The sequence below is a fragment of the Danio rerio genome, chromosome 25 (assembly GCF_052040795.2).
Source record: "Danio rerio strain M-AB ecotype USA chromosome 25, GRCz13ab, whole genome shotgun sequence".
Lineage (NCBI taxonomy): Eukaryota > Metazoa > Chordata > Actinopteri > Cypriniformes > Danionidae > Danio > Danio rerio.
In genome coordinates this window covers 17282804-17300412 of record NC_141045.1, presented here as the reverse complement: position 1 = coordinate 17300412, position 17609 = coordinate 17282804, and the positions used below count along the sequence as shown (strand labels likewise).

The 17609-nt window shown below is 37.7% G+C and overlaps 1 protein-coding gene and 1 long non-coding RNA gene across 2 annotated transcripts; one reads left to right on the top strand and one right to left on the bottom strand.

Moving 5' to 3' along the window:
• The first annotated feature begins 6108 nt into the window (after nucleotides 1-6108).
• Nucleotides 6109-17312, top strand: cyb5r2 (cytochrome b5 reductase 2). Its single transcript, NM_001045360.2, has 9 exons — nucleotides 6109-6193; nucleotides 7543-7707; nucleotides 9835-9907; nucleotides 10010-10116; nucleotides 10202-10331; nucleotides 11391-11474; nucleotides 11588-11673; nucleotides 14286-14385; nucleotides 16586-17312. Exons 1-9 carry the CDS (start codon nucleotides 6182-6184, stop codon nucleotides 16756-16758), a joined length of 930 nt encoding a protein of 309 aa, NP_001038825.2. The 5' UTR covers nucleotides 6109-6181; the 3' UTR covers nucleotides 16759-17312.
• LOC147830846 (uncharacterized) lies at nucleotides 7500-12111 on the bottom strand. Its single transcript, XR_015526368.1, has 3 exons — nucleotides 11782-12111; nucleotides 11572-11695; nucleotides 7500-7731 (listed from the first exon to the last, which is right to left on the bottom strand). It is a non-coding gene; the product is annotated as an uncharacterized LOC147830846 (long non-coding RNA).
• Nucleotides 17313-17609: the final 297 nt, after the last annotated feature.

Below are 17609 nucleotides of genomic sequence, written 5' to 3'. Positions count from 1 at the left end.
TTGTAACCGCGTGTACTGTATCAAGTTAACTTGCTATATTGTCATATCGAATGTAAAGCCACGTTAAAAATGCAACACGTGCCGCTTTGTTTACGGACCTCCATGGAGGAGGGTAATGTGTGTGTGTGTGTGTGGGTTGTGTCCTCCTCTGAGGAGGGCAATGTGTATATGTGCGTGTGTGTGAAAAGAGCAGAGTGTGACAAGCTAGGAGATCTCCTCGCCAGTTCTTGGAGTTTTTGCTCCATAAAATAGTTAGTCGTCAGTATTTTCAAGTCCATCGTCTGTATTTGCATTTACCCACTGGCAGCCAAAATCCAGGCCTTACACTATGAAACGTGTATGCACTGTGACTACTTTTATATTGTTGATTAGCTGCTGGGCATTTCACTCTGTCTGGCACTGAAGGCAGTCAGTATCAACCAATCGCAACAGACTGTCATCGGTCCAATCAGCGCAGATTAGCTTCGCACTAAGGAGGGGTTTGGGAATAAATGAATCACTGGACGATTCATACGGGAGTTGCTGGGATAATTAGGTAAAAATAAATGCAGATTACAAGATAATGAAAGTGTTTTTTGACCTTGCATGCATATTAGACTGTTGTTGGAGACCCTTACAAACAAAATATGACCCTATTTTATGTATAATATAGGCTCTTGAATTTGTTTGTTTAAATCCAGCCCAAACGAATTGTTTACAACCACTTAACTTAAAATATTTTAGTAAAAAAAAGGAATCATCTTTGAATATTTTTTTTTCAGTGTAACACATACTCATTAGAAATATGTGCCCAGTGCTACATTTTTTGAGAACCCACAAATATGTACCCTGGACTATGTGTTTTTGCATTTTTTTTGACAAACCCACACACTCCCTTCCCTAAACCCAACCAATAGTGTTCTCAAAAGCAAATAAAAGAGAAAAGCTATCACGACCAAATGTTTCTATATCAATATGGGTTTCATTTTCCTTGGTTTCTGGAACTGTCCTTCGCCAGACTCGAACCCTGGGCTGCTTTTTTTTACACCCAAACTCTGCTGCTGTGCATGGTGAGGTACTGAGCCAACCAGTTACAGCAGAAAAGCCTTTCATACAGAGGTAAGCAGTCAGCGGTAATACCCAGTAGCATTCGTTTTACACACAAAATGCAGCCAATTTGTACCATATTTGTTGGTTCTCAAAGATATAACCCTGGGCGCATTTTCCCAATGAGAAAGTATTTTGAAGTAAGATAAGATGTTTGTGTGTTGTCTTCAAATAAAAGAGTGTTTCAGGAAACAGGTAACATCACATGATCCACCGATCTGCATATTTAGTATGCTTCCAAATGCATATGCAGCGTAAGTTTCAACCACACTGAATTTTAGTTTGCTTTATGTGAATTTAAACCAGATTTATTTACAGCCGTATATTATTTCACACTGTGAGTTTCCACTATATGTGTGTGTGAAGAAAAGACTCGTTAAATAGACAGGAATGACCATATACATAAATAGGGCGTTTAGACTTTTTGTCACTTTGAGCTGTTCCTGGCCACTGCTCAGGAAAAATAAAACCTACAGCAATTTACAGTACACTACACAAACCTATTTGAATCATACTACAATTAGTAAGGTACTTGACTATGTTGTGGCAATTTTATAGTTGCTATTGTAACACGTCAACTATCGTTAACGAAAACAATTTAAACATCCCGGGACAATAACCGTTTTCAAGGTATACCGCAGTTACAAAAGTCAAGGTTTTAAAACCGCCGCAATTTTCTGTTATTGTCATGACGGTCAGTGACCAGCTGTAGTTCACAGACTCTGGGAATTGACTACAGCGCCCAAAAGACTACAAGTTCATACATACCATGCGCATTACACCCGGTCCACGTACACTGATTGGCTCACAGCTGTTCCTGTTTCCTGTTAATTTCCTGGACTATTTATACAACCATTTCACCTCTGTTTGTCACTGCGTCGTTTGTCCATCTTGTCTCCGTATTCCTGTAAGTTTAGAGTTTCTGATTCCTGAGCCCTGTCTCTGTTTTGTGTTTCTTGTTTTATTGTTTATTTGTACTTTGCACTTTGGACACCTTGTTTTTCTGTTTGATGCACATTGTAAATAAAACTGCACTTGGATCCGCACCTTTTTGTTCCTGTTTGATCTTGCTAACGTGACAGAACGACGCAGTCACATTATGGATCCAGCAGACAATAGCATCATGCTTTTAAAACAAGGTAACCGCTCAATAGAGCGTTATATAAAGGAGTTTTTGGAGCTAGCCCCGAAGAGCTCTCACAGTGATCTTTTGCTGATGATGTGTTTCCGGGGAGGACTTTTGGAACCAGTTCGTTCCCTCATGCCACCATACGAAGACGACTGGAACCTTTATCGTTTTATTGAAGTGGCCTTATTAATCTCCGGCTCCCCTCTCTCTGTTGCCCTGAAGGAGGAGAACCCTCAGGAGGGCGGCCTGAGTGTAGGGCAACAGAGAGGGATATTTTCAGGGCCGGCTGATGTATCTATGGGAAGGAGGAGAGAGGCGGGGTTGGAGTTGCGTCCTTATCCGCGTCGGGCTGTCCGTAGACCACCTTTCTCTGAGCCTCTGGAGAGTCTGCTAGAACTGTGTGGAACCCCAGTGTCTGCTCCAGTCTCACAATGCCCGCCAGTGTCGGCTCCAGCTCCAGAGCAAGCTCCCTCTCCTGATGACAACACTCTCCCTTCTCAAACCACCAGACGAAGGAGGCACAGGAGGAGGACTGCCCATATCCCAGAGCGCCCGCCAGTGTCGGCTCCAGCCCCAGAGCGCCCGCCAGTGTCGGCTCCAGCCCCAGAGCGCCCGCCAGTGTCGGCTCCAGCCCCAGAGCGCCCGCCAGTGTCGGCTCCAGCCCCAGAGCGCCCGCCAGTGTCGGCTCCAGCCCCAGAGCGCCCGCCAGTGTCGGCTCCAGCCCCAGAGCGCCCGCCAGTGTCGGCTCCAGCCCCAGAGCGCCCGCCAGTGTCGGCTCCAGCCCCAGAGCGCCCGCCAGTGCCGGCTCCAGCCCCAGAGCGCCCGCCAGTGCCGGCTCCAGCCCCAGAGCGCCCGCCAGTGCCGGCTCCAGCCCCAGAGCGCCCGCCAGTGTCGGCTCCAGCCCCAGAGCGCAGTTCAATGCCGGTTCCAGTCCGGCTCCTGGCTTTACCGGCGCCACTCAAGCTCCTCGCCCTGCCGGCGCCACCCAGGCTCCTCGCCCTGCCGGCGCCACCCAGGCTCCTCGCCCTGCCGGCGCCACCCAGGCTCCTCGCCCTGCCGGCGCCACCCAGGCTCCTCGCCCTGCCGGCGCCACCCAGGCTCCTCGCCCTGCCGGCGCCACCCAGGCTCCTCGCCCTGCCGGCGCCACCCAGGCTCCTCGCCCTGCCGGCGCCACCCAGGCTCCTCGCCCTGCCGGCGCCACCCAGGCTCCTCGCCCTGCCGGCGCCACCCAGGCTACTGCCATTACCAATGCCATCCAGGTGTCTTGCCCTGCCGGCACCACCCAGACGTCTTGAACTGCCGGTCCCAGTCCGGCTCCAGGCCCTGCCGCTTTCAGTCCGGCTCTTTGCTCTACCGACCTCGCTCGGGCTCCTTGCTCTGCCAGCTCCAGTCCAGCTGCCTCCAGTCCTGCCGGCTCCAGTCCAGCTGCCTCCTGTCCCGCCGGCTCCAGTCCAGCTGCCTCCTGTCCCGCCGGCTCCAGTCCAGCTGCCTCCTGTCCCGCCGGCTCCAGTCCAGCTGCCTCCTGTCCCGCCGGCTCCAGTCCAGCTGCCTCCTGTCCCGCCGGCTCCAGTCCAGCTGCCTCCTGTCCCGCCGGCTCCAGTCCAGCTGCCTCCTGTCCCGCCGGCTCCAGTCCAGCTGCCTCCTGTCCCGCCGGTTCCAGTCCAGCTGCCTCCAGTCCCGCCGGTTCCAGTCCAGCTGCCTCCAGTCCCGCCGGTTCCAGTCCAGCTGCCTCCAGTTCCGCCGGCTCCAGTCCCGCCGGCTCCAGTCCAGCTGCCTCCAGTCCCGCCGGCTCCAGTCCAGCTGCCTCCAGTCCCGCCGGCTCCAGTCCAGCTACCTCCAGTTCCGCCGGTTCCAGTCCAGTTGCATCTCCAGCCGGCTCTCCTAAAACCCCCTGCCTTGTGTCTCCTGCGAGATCATCCATGGGTCATCCCTCCCGCCCCTCCCTGGTGGTCTTTCCCACTGTTTGGGACTGATTCCCCGGCTGCACCCTGGCTTTCTGCTGGGGCGCCTGACCCATGGACCTACCCTGGTCTGACCCTCCCATCCCTCCCCTTGTTCCTGCTCCGCTTACACCCACACCCCCCCCCCCCCCCGGGACTGTTCTGGGAGCGTCTGGTAGCCGCTCTTTAAAGAGGGGGTACTGTCATGACGGTCAGTGACCACCAGAGGGCGCTGTAGTTCACAGACTCTGGGAATTGACTGCAGCGCCCAAAAGACTACAAGTTCATACATACCATGCGCATTACACCCGGTCCACGTACACTGATTGGCTCACAGCTGTTCCTGTTTCCTGTTAATTTCCTGGACTATTTATACAACCATTTCACCTCTGTTTGTCACTGCGTCGTTTGTCCATCTTGTCTCCGTATTCCTGTAAGTTTAGAGTTTCTGATTCCTGAGCCCTGTCTCTGTTTTGTGTTTCTTGTTTTATTGTTTATTTGTACTTTGCACTTTGGACACCTTGTTTTTCTGTTTGATGCACATTGTAAATAAAACTGCACTTGGATCCGCACCTTTTTGTTCCTGTTTGATCTTGCTAACGTGACAGTTATACCATTCCTACGGTATATTTGATTTTTGAATGTTTTTTGGACAACAGTATCTCCAGCAGAAAAGATCTCCAAAGATTCTGTTTTAAATTGTAAAGAAATCTGTGTTTTTGAACTAATGAAGACATCAGAAGTCAATGATTTATTTGAATTATTTAGCCTGACATGTTTACTGTTCCAAAATATTTTAAATGTTTCTCAAAATAAAATATACTGTCTGCATCTGAAATCGCCTGCTACTCAGTTGATACCACATTTGAATTAACTACTTGACCAATAGAAAAGTATGTTCTATACAGTATGTGAGTAGCATGAATAAACGTAGTAAGGATGCCATATTGTCATCATCATGTGATGCTTCACTCCCATTCATGAATTCTCTTGCGGTGCATCATAGGATAGCGTAGTGTCCATTGCATGCACACTTCAGAATCTTGCCGGAAGTAGTAGGTCATCTGGATACTTCTAGCATATGAAGAAGTACAAAGAAGTTTTTTGAATTCTATGAATTCGGACACTACTTGGCTCGCCTACTGTTTTTAGCGTACTATATAGTATGGAACTTTGTGATTTCGGACATAGCCATTGTGTTCAAAGTGGAAAAAAGTTCTTGTTTTTCACCCAGACATATAAAAGAATATTTGTTAGAGCAGTAATCACAACACCGTGAAATTGTGATATTTTTATTCAAGGTTATCAAACCTTTAGAATTGTTTACCAGCCCATGTTTATACTGAGTACTGTACTAATTATGTAAATTCTGAAAAATTAAAAATACTGAGAAAACTGCATTTAAATAGGTCAAAATTTCCTTCTTAGCAACTAATCAAACCTTTTATTTTGATAGATTTAAGGAAATACATTTAATAAATGACTTCATGAACATAACCTTTACCTAATATCCTGTCGATTGTTGGCATAAAAAAAATCAGTAATTTTCACTCATAAAATGCATTTTTGGCTATTCCCAAAGATTCATCCATGCAACATACAGTAAGACCTGTTTAGTGATCATAATTGTCCTCTAAATTCTTCTCCACTGAAACCATTTCATATCTTTACATTATAGATCTCTGTCTTAACTGAATAAAAAACATCCAAAAACTTCAGATATGTCAGGCATTTCTGTTCTTTTCCTGTACTAGAGGGGTAATCTTAACCCGTCCCTCAGCATGCATTATCAGGCAATGAGGTGATCACCAACATGCACAAAGAACCATAGGCAACAAGGCTGCTCATTAGAATATCCCATTCCTATTGGCTGAGGCCACTTGGAGACCTTATCTGATTGGCTGCCTTTCAATAACTCTCTTTATGAACTGGCCTTGGTGCAAAGGTTGAAATATAGGAAAGAAATGCACAAGTACCTCACGTAGACTAAACCCAGAACAGTTCAGTACAGGAATAAGACTACAGCATGGACATTCTAGTGAGTATTTCCTCTTTTGCCTCTCTCTTTCACACTGCCATGCAAAAAATAATTTGCACTTTCCTATGTCAGTTTTACACTCTTCTGTTGATTTTATTCTCGATCAAATGACAGAAGTAGAAAGAAGGTGAGAGGAAATTGCTGGCATGGTTAGGCCATCAGAATGTAGCACAATAAGCCAGTAGCTCATAGTGTTGGTTATCATGTTGATATACCAGTTATTTGGAATAGAAGTTCTGCATAATATTTCACTAAATTAAAATATTACAATGTAACATGCAACAAATTATAAACTATAACATTAAAAAAAAGTATATAAAAAGTTAATTATATTTACAATTTGTCTGCAGAATGTATTTAGGCTAAAGAATAATTGGGAATTCATCCAAAACAGTTTTCTTAATTTTAGATTTAATTATGAAATTAATTTACCACTTTCAAATCCATGCCAAAAATGGATTATTTAAATATTTAATACTTGAAAATATAATTACTAAAGAATTTGAATAGAAATTAACTAAACATTTAATTGATGATTATATTTAATTCTTTATACAATTTACATTTTAATATAAATTTAATATAAAATATATTTTTAAATGAATTAATTCACCATTCTACAATCCATCTCCTCTATTAATGTATGCATATACAAATGAGTTAAGAATTAGTATAATAAAAAGTTTGATTTACATTCAAATAATATGACTTAATAACATTTGGTAACAAAGTTAAAAACCAAAATTATTCTTAGAATTAAATACTGCACTTACTTTCCTTCAGCTAAATCCTTGATTTATCAGGGGTCGCCACAACGGAATGAACCGCCTGTTACTATGGCATATGCTTTATGGGGCGGATACCTTTCCAGTGCAATTAAATATTTAATATTTATATTTAAAAAATAAATATAACTAATATTTGAATAGGGTGGCACAGTGGCTAAGTGGTTAGCACTGTCACCTCACAGCAAGACGGTCGCTGGTTTGAGTCCTGGTTTGGCCAGATGGCATTTCTGTGAAGATTTTCTATGTACTCTCCATGTTAGCATGGGTTTCCTCTGGGTGCTCTGGTTTCCCCACAGTCCAAAGAAATGCGCTATGGGTGAAATGGATGAACTAAATTGGCATTAGTGTGTGTGAATGAGAGAGTGCACACTGCATAATACATATGCCAGAATAATTGGTGGTTCATTCCGCTGTGGCAACCTCTCATAAATAAGGGACTAAGCCAAAGGAAAAGGAATGAATGATTGAGTTTACAATACAATGAGTGTACAATAATCAAACATCTAAACCAGTCAAGTGTGTATTAACAGCATGTATTAAGGGTGTATGTGTATTTTTCAGACAGCACCTGTGCTCATCGGGGTCTCTATAGTGGTGATCACCGTCCTCTACCTCTTCCTCAAACCAGCAGGCTCCAACAGCACGCCTCCAAAACCCCAAAACAAGATTCCAAAAGCCTTGCAGGACCCCAGTGTGAAATACCCATTGCCACTCATAGAAAAAGAGGTCAGTCAGAAACTCAGTTTTCTCCTGCAATGTAAAAATAAGATTATTATTATTTTAGTTTAATAAATGTTTAGTTATGCTTAAATATTTCATTTTAGTGTTTATATTGCTATTTCATATTTTTTTATTTCAGCTTTATTCCACTGTACAAAAAACTTATGTTAAAAATGTTTTATTCAATGATACTACAAACATTTTTAGCACATTTTTATTATAATAGTTTTATAAACAGCTTTTAGTTTTAGTAATTCTGGTACTGCAGCTTTGATTGATTAAGTATTTCAGTTGACATTTTTAACCTGCTGTTCTGTCTGTATTTTCACTAGTACAATGTAATGTAGGCATGTCACAATAATCAATTTAGCGACTTATCCAGCAATAAATGAACATAACTTCAGTCATTTTTGGAGACCCAATTTATGTCGGCCATCACATTTGCATAAAAGGGAATAATCTCTGTTGGAGGTTTCAACAAGCTCAGTAAACTCCATTACAATCAAAATAATGTATGTTTTCCTGAAAACTACAGTACAGACTTTTCAGCAGGAGTTGACAAAGCTGCAGGCCACATCTAGAAAAGTGACAGAGCAAAATGGCTCACATTCACAAATAAAGTTAACGTCCCTTTACAAGGACATTTACTAGTGTCAAAGTTTGTAGTAGATCATTTTAAACATCAAATTACAGAATCTAAATAATGGAATGAAAAGGTTTGTGCCCTGAAAGTGCCGATATTCACATTGCTATGGTGTTCAATAGTCATTACATTCAGTTTCAGAGTGATCTTAAATTGGGAATAACATCACTTATCCCGATCATTTCTGTGACAATATTTCACACAACAACAAAAGATTGATATGTTATATAATTAATATGTCAACTTATCAGGAAATACATAAACATCACTAATTTCTGGTGATGAAATTTATATCACTATTGTTATATTCCTCATGTTATATATTGTTTGCATAAAAGTGACTGTTGGTGTCTGTAAAATCATTATAATCAGTGACAATACAAAGGTCTTAAAATGAAAACCATGTCACAATACAGCAACTTATCACACAATACAATTTTTAAAATGATTGATGTTCATGTCAGGACATTATTGGGCAATACATGAACATCAAAAATTTTATTATTAAAAGTAATTATAAATGATAAAAAATAATTGTTGATGAATTTATATCAACAAACACGTTTATAATGAAGGTGATGGAGGTTATAATCAGTATAACCACAATAAAAGTCTTAAAATGATAATAATTTCACAATAATCATTATGGACTTATCACGCAATACATCAAAATTTTATTTTTTCGTGACACAATTTGTATTATTGTAATAATCGATATATTAACGCATCGAACATAAATTTTTTTTGCGACGCAATTTATATCGCAAACACATTTACATAAAAGTGATTGCCAGAGTCAATATAATCCTTATAATCACTGACATAAAAAGGTCTTAAAAATATAATAATAACAACACAATAATCAATATATTAACGTATCGTGCAATAGGCCTACATGAACATCAATAGTTCTTTTTGAAGCAATGTATATCGCAAACATGTTTACATCAAAGTGAATGTCAGTGACGTATAATCATTATAATTACTGGCATAAAAAAAGTCTTAAAATTATAATAATGTTAATAATAATAAAAAAGATTAAATAAATACACATTTGACCACCCCTATAACAGTTCACATCATTGTAAAAGCACACTTGTGCCAATATATTTGATTCAACAATCTGAAACTAGCAGATACGTGTTCGCAAGACACTTTTCTCGTAAAATAACATATAGCCTAAAATTAGACACATAGTTTGTATTGACCTGTAACCACTGAAACAGCTAATCAGAGGTTACTGTAGGTCAGAGTACTCTGAATATCCCTCAAAACACTGACAACTTAAATACGGTTCATTATGAAATGAGATGTAATTTAAATAAATTCATAAATGTGATTCACATGTATTAGACAACCCTCATCCCCCCAAACCCCGATCATCAATGTTTAATTTGCATTCTGCTTAAAGTTACAATATCACATTGATTTCTGTGACACTACATATAACACAACAAAATGATTTATCATGCAATAATGCTTTTCAACAGGAAATCAATCATGACACAAAAAGATTCAGGTTTGGTCTTCCGTCCTCATCTCATGTTCTTGGTCTCCCAATCGGTAAGACTTTGCTCTACACCTTTATCACCTGAACTTGAGCCTAATTTCGCAACATTGGCTTTATTTCGTTCATTGATTCATATCTTTTCTCTTATGTCACAGGTCAGCATATTTATTTGTCTGCAAAAGTGAATGGGAGTTTGGTGGTACGTGCTTACACTCCTGTGTCCAGCGATCAAGATCAGGGTTATGTTGATCTAGTTGTAAAGGTACTTTTTTCTGATTGCAAAATAAGCAGTTTAAGATTTGTAGTGGGATGTAATGTTTGAAATGGTTTTTAATATCTCATATCAGGTTTACTATAAAAATACTCATCCAAGCTATCCTGATGGAGGCAAGATGTCTCAGTACTTGGATAATATGAAGATTGGAGACACTATTGACTTTAGAGGTCCAAATGGATTATTGGTGTACAATGGAAAGGGTAATGCTTTTATTGGTTTATTAGTTGCTATCAATCAATCAATCAATCAATCAATCAATCAATCAATCAATCAATCAATCAATCAATCATTTTAGTATTTATAATTTTTATCCTAGATTAGCTTTTTAAAAATGTTTTCATTTTAATCTTTAAAAAAATTGTATTGGTTAAATTTGACATTTATAAATGTATTAATATTTTGATGTATTAGTTATATAAATGTTTAGTTTTAGTTTCTATATAATTCCTTGTATTTATTTTAAAATAAAATATTTTTATAAATTTTTAAATTTAATTTTAGATTTTTTAAAATTTAATATGAATTTTTGTCAGTTTTATCACATATATTTTTAGGAATTACATTTTACAATTAAAATATATTTATATTGATTATATTTTAATGTAATTTCAGTACTTCGGCTTTCACTTATTTTATTTAACATTTTATTTTTTTAAATATTCATAATTTATATTGCATTTCTTATTGTTATTAGTTTTAATAGTTTTGGTTTCTGTCAAAATGATTGGATTTTATTCATCTCAGTACTTTTTTATGTAGTCTTTTGTTTATTTCATCTTTATTTCAATTTTACAATCAATTATATTACAATTATTATTATAATAATGCTATTATAATACTAATATTATAATTACAATAATTATTATCATTTGTTATAAATTAATATTTGTATAGTTGTAAACAATTTATTTTTTGTTTTAGTAATTTCACGTGGAGTGAATATTATAGCAGCAAATATTTTTTTCATGAATTATATTACAATTTTTTAGATCAATATTTCATAAACCAAATTTTAGTAGTAACTTTATTTCTTCAACTTTGACATTTGCCGTTTAAATGTTTCTATTTTATCCAGATCATTTAAGTAAAGTTTTTCAGAGCCTATCGTTTTATTTACACATATTATGAGATATGCTGCAATACATTTATCCTCTAGAGGGCGATGTCTTATTGCTTTCAAATTATTACAAAGTCATCGCCTGTGTGCATTTTAAAGTGCACTAAAATGCACTAGATGCTGAACATATTTCACATTACAGGGAAGTTTGCTATTCGACCTGACAAAAAATCTGAAGCTGAAGTGCGGAAGTTTAAACACGTGGCCATGATTGCTGGCGGCACAGGTACAGTGTACATTTTGAAATAGCTCCAGTTATTTATAACAGGTTTCCACACTTTACTGCCAAAACAATTAATCAGGACACATTAATTAAAGAGGACCTGTTGTTTCTTTCAGGCATCACTCCAATGCTGCAGCTGATCAGGAGCATCACCGCAGATTCATTTGACGAGACCGTGTGCTCTCTCATATTCGCCAATCAGGTCAGTCACATGACGGAATATTCTACAGGACATTAACAAACACGTAACAACAAACATAATGCTGACGCCGGTAAAATTCGCACCCCTAATAGTTTTCTGGATACATACCTTTGTGTGTTTACTGATATCAATATATAAACATCCTCAGTTATTATTGAATAAGTTGTTAGTTTCCAAAAAAAAAAAAAAATGTTGAAATGTTGAATAACGGATGGACGGACGGATCCAGGGTTTTCAGTTTTCACTCTTCCAGCTTGTAGCAAAATAAAATAAATCTAAAGCAGAATTTGCTAGAGGTTTTTCTTTAAAATACATACTTCCAAATGAAACGTCATTGTAGTTGGGCGAGGGGTTTTATTTTTGCATATATAACCTCACATATTTCACCCGCAGCAGTTTTGGTTGGAGGGACGTCACGTGGCTAAGTTCACCCAAACTGTCAAACTGACATCATCAAACCACAGAAGCACTGCTATATCCGCTTGTTAAGTTGTGATGTATGGTGAGGTACAGCAGGGGCGGACAACAAATCAGCCCTAGCACTGTAGACACACCAGTGCACGAAATTAATTGCCAACTTATCCAGCATATGTTTTACGCAGCGTATGCCCTCCCAGCTGCAATCCAAACACACATACAGCCAATTTAGCTTACCCAATTCACCTGTACCACAAGTCTTTGGACTGTGAGGGAAACCGGAGCAACCCACGTGATCACAGAGAGAACATGCAAACTCCACACAGAAATGCCAACTGACCCAGCTGAGGCTCGAACCAGCGACCTTCTTGCTGTGAGGTGACACCCACAGTGCTACCCACTGTGCCACTGCGTTGCCCCCTTTAGAGAATATTTCAGTTAATATTATGCATTTGGCACGTCTGAATTTAGAGCCATTTTTTTATTTCTCTGAGCTTTTCGGCACCACTTTTTTTTACTATTTATTTGACATTCTTGCCAGATTTTGATTACGTCCGCGTTACCTCTGATTGGGCCGGCCCATCTCGAAACCCGCCGGCTATAGCCAATTAGGCCAAATGCTTAGCATTTTTTATTATCATCATAATATTCACGTCTTGCAAGAGATAAAAGCTCTGTGCATGTAAAAACAATACATATAAAAAAAAAAGAAAAAAAAAAAGAAACTGAGTGGCCCACATTTAAAAAAAAGAATTGGCAAATGGTCAATCCGCCCCTGGTGAGGTATGAAGAAATACTATTTTCGCATCTAAGCGGAACATCATGGTGTACACAACAGTCTCTGGATTTGCTGCATCACAGACACCAATATTTTTACAATTTATAAAAAAAAATTATCACTTTCTGGCCATCTAATAATAGGCATGGATATATATATAATTGCGATTGTGATTTTTGAAAGTATTACATCTCTTTGTAACCATTTATTATTACCATTTGTTGAGTCTGCCCATACAATTTGATATGACAATTGGACCTGTAAGCCACTTTGCATGATGCCACACTTAATAAGTGGATATACACCAAAAATATGTGCTACAGTTTTGTCAATTTGCTTGCTGTACCATATTACTACTTCAGTGTTCATTTACAAATAATAATAATTTATTCAAACTAAGTTTCATATGACTTTTAAGTAAAAGTTTAATCTCAAAACAAGACTGAAGATTTACACCCTGATTTTTACTGGATAAAAGAATAAATATATAGAAGAAAATGTGTGGTTAATTATACAAAATAATTGAACCAGAATGACAGATTGTTCTGTAAACAAGACGTAATGTCTTAAAGAATCTAATGACAGTCATTTTTAAACCAGAAAACAAGACAAAGAGAACTGTATGATGGTTATGTTAATGTAAATAAAAAATATATAATATTTCATTAAGAATACAAAAAGATGAATCAGAAAATAAGAAAGCACAAAATTGATATTAGTCTCACAATAACTATAAAATATTTAAATGATTTCACTAGTGGTTAATTAAGATACAATAATAGTTACCAGATAAATAATATTTAAAAATGTTATTTTATTGTTGAAGTTTAAAACTCTGAGTGTGCGATGGTGAAAACAGTGATTTTGACAATTGAAAGGAGGTTGAATAATATGAAAAAAATATAATAGAAAGGTAGTACAATTATTTAAAGTATGTTTTATTGTTAGTTTGACAAAGAAAAAGGAGTTTGAACAAAATGATGTATATTTTTAGACATATGATCAAAAGACATAAAAGTGCCCGTAGTTGAAGAATTACTTGGATATAAAACTGGAAGCAAATGTAAAAATGCAACAAAAATGCACTTTATTTTGTAAAAATCAAACTATAAAGAGTAATATAAGACAGTTTTTCTTACAGAAATGTAATAAAATTAATGCACAAGAAGTCTGCCGACCTGATTTCACCAAATAGGACATGTTCCTGTATTAACATATACGTTGATCCAGAAACAACATTCCCATCAGCCAATCAGAATTAAGAGATACATCTAATGTTTATATTAAGGCTTACGGTTAGGTTTATGCACTTCTACATGATTGTTATTTAACTATTAAGTACAATAATCAAGTACATTCCTCCAGTGTTTTACACCCATGCATTGCACCTTATTTAGTGTGTGTTTGACTCCCCCAGACTGAGAAGGACATACTTTTACGTAACGAGCTGGATGAAGTCCACAGGAATCACCCATCTAAACTCAAACTCTGGTACACTCTGGACAGACCCTCTGAAGGTACTATTAACATATTTAACCCCAAATTATTGCTTGCTATTTAAAATCCATCCATGTAATTTTTATTATACGTCACTAACAGACAAACTTCATGCCTCCTTTCATATTATGTGGGTCAAATTAAGTTTTATAATCGGTTCAAACATTGCGACAATGTGTTACAGCGTTGGTCACAATTGTATACCTTATCGGTAAGTAGCAAGTACATAAAACTGATCTGGTCATGTGATATTTGGTACTTATACATGGACAAAAACATTCAGAGATTAGAATCTTTCATGTAAACAAAGGTTTTGATGACCTTAATCCAGGTAAAGTCATACTCAAAGTAAACTCAAATTAAATTAAGATGTGGAGTATTTCTGTTATATTTCCATGAGCAATATATACAGTTGAAGTCAGAATTATTTGCCCCCTGTTTATTTTTTTCCCCAGTTTCTGTTTAACAGAGAGATTTTTTTTTCAACACATTTCTAAACATAATAGTTTTAATAACTCATTTATAATAACTGATTTATTTTATCTTTGCCACGATGACAGTCAATAAAATTTTACTGGATATTTTTCAAGACACTTCTATACAGCTTAAAGTGACATTTAAAGGCTTAACTAGGTTAATAAGGTTAACTAGGCAGGTTAGAGTAATTAGGGAAGTTATTGTGAAATGATGGTTTGTTCTGTACACTATTGGAAAAAAGAAATTAGCTTAAAGGGTCTAATCATTTTGTCCCTAAAAAGTTTTTTTTTTTTTTTTAAATAAAAACTGCTTTCATTCTAGCTGAAATAAGACTAATAAGACTTTCTCCAGAAGAAAAAATATTATCAGACATACTTTGAAAATTTCTTTGCTCTGTTAAACTTCAACTGCATATACAGTATGAGCAATATCACACTCATAGCAGTGCGATATGGCTGTTTATCGGCAGTCGGCACTGGTGGGAGGCGTGCATTAGCTCAAAGCCACAGGCCAAGTGCCTTACCCTTACTGTCCATATACAGCCACATCGCACTGCTATGTGTGTGATATTGCGTTTATACAACAGTTCAACGGCATAATCATGTATATAAAAAAGAAAATCAAACAGAGTCTCAAAAATCCTTTTGATGAACTACTTTCTTCTGTAGCTGACGGTCAAAAGAGCAAAAACTGTTGCTAATTCACCAACGTCACTTTAGAGCTAGAGTTTGAATGACTCTCTAGTGTTATGTCTAAAGGGAAGAAAAAAACAGCTGATTTTACTGACATAAGATATATATATATACATAAGATTAAACGGCATGAAATGTCATCAGTCTTTAATGATTTCCAAGTATTTCTTTGTTGCAATCAGGAGATTACAATAATTAACCCCAAAAAAGCTAAAGCTTAGCAAACACTAGCAGATTACTATGGTATAAATACAGCACTACAACATAGAAGAGAGAAAGAGAGATCCAATGGGAATGTCACTAACCTGTTTTATTATGATTTGATCAGCTGCAGTTTGAGATACAAAAAGAAAACACTGACTTTTCTCCCCTAAGGACTTATTATGCGGTCTCTATCGCCATCTTGTGGTGCAACCGTCTTTGCTCTGCTCAGTATCATATGCTGATGGCCACCAACGCAAGGAATCTCTGAAATTATAAATGTTTAAAATAGGCACTATCCTTATGAATAAACTGCACAGTTGCAATCTAAACAACTACATTCTACAAAGCCTCAAAAGTACATTATGTTGCTCAACAGCAGCAATATTTGTCAAAGTGTAGTGAGTTTATTGATCTGCTGTCACTCTATGTGGGCGGAGTAATACAGAAGGGTGAGGAGGCTGTACAAGTGCTCTTATTGCATATATTAATTTAACAAAGCATACAGATATAGGAGAGTTTGTCCTACAGGTGGTTTGTCAAGCCCGCTCACCTGTGTGTAGCACACTCAGAATTGCACAATGTTTACAAAGACATGTGGGGTGCTTATAAGAAGCTTATGATGTCTACTTATGTCCATGTTACTATTTATTTATATATTTTTTTCATTTAAAAGTTGGCAAAAGTCAGCACCACCACTTTATAGAGCTTCCAGAAATAACAGAAAAGACCCAGCCACAATTGTAAACAGTGGGTTTAAATAGGCGTTAACATGATATCCCAAATGTACACAAACACTGCCTGCTGTAGAAGTGACTGTGAAGCTTTTGTGTCTGTATTTTTGTGACAGGCTGGAAGTACAGTGAAGGGTTTGTTAACGCAGCCATGATGAAAGATCATCTGCCGCCTGCAGACAGTGATGTGCTGGTGGTCATGTGCGGACCTCCAGCCATGATCGAGAAAGCCTGCCTGCCCAATCTGCTCAAGCTGGGCTACAAAAAAGAAAACATTTTCGCATACTGAGCCTCCTGATGACACATGGTTTAAAAGCTGGTTTATGTCTTGTGGAACATGTTGAGTCAATGTCAGAAAAGGGTTAAAATCTGCTTTTTTTTATTTTTATTTTTTTAAACCTGTATGTTTTTGCTTGTTTTGAACAACCAAAAGATCCAGTTCTGTTTAAACAATTCAAGAAAAACAGGCCAGAAATACACAGCACTGTTGTCTTATTTTGAAATGCATCCATTTTTTACTGGAAAAACACAAACAAATAAAAAAATGTTTTCTATTTATTTTATTTGTCCACATTATTAAAAACGAGTTTTCCCTGATTACCAAACAAGCATTATTAGTTCTTAGCAGGATTTCCACGTTTTCACAAACAGCAGATTTGATGACTTTTTAAAGCACCATTAATTTTAAATCAAGCATCTATGTAATTCATACCCCAGCATACTGTATGTAGTGTAACAAAAGTCCTTACTGTACTTAACATTTCATTTACACTTAAAATTAACAATAAAATGTTATCATGTTAAAGTCCTGTTTAAAGAGTTTAAATAAAATTTGTTGAATTCAACACTGGTGATATTCAAATCTGGTTTCTGAAATATTGATAAAATTGTGCATTATTTGTCACTGTTATTGTACAATATTTGTATTTAAGATTTTTAATTTAGGAATGTTTTTTTCATTCTTTTCTAGACAATTGAGTACAATTGTTGGAATAAAACCATAAACTAATTTAATTTCAAAGTTAATTCAAGCACTTTCAAGGGCCTGTGTTTTTTTTTTAAGTAGTTTCAAGGCCTTGAATCCATATGCCTAAAATTCAAGTACTTTAAGAAGCGTGGGAACCCTGTCTTGCATATTTA

Excerpts from the sequence above, each read along its gene's own strand:
- cyb5r2 (NM_001045360.2), top strand. Across the intron at positions 10,332-11,390 it reads ATTGGTGTACAATGGAAAGG|GGAAGTTTGCTATTCGACCT; the intron begins GTAATGCTTTTA and ends TTCACATTACAG. Across the intron at positions 14,386-16,585 it reads TCTGGACAGACCCTCTGAAG|GCTGGAAGTACAGTGAAGGG; the intron begins GTACTATTAACA and ends TTTTTGTGACAG.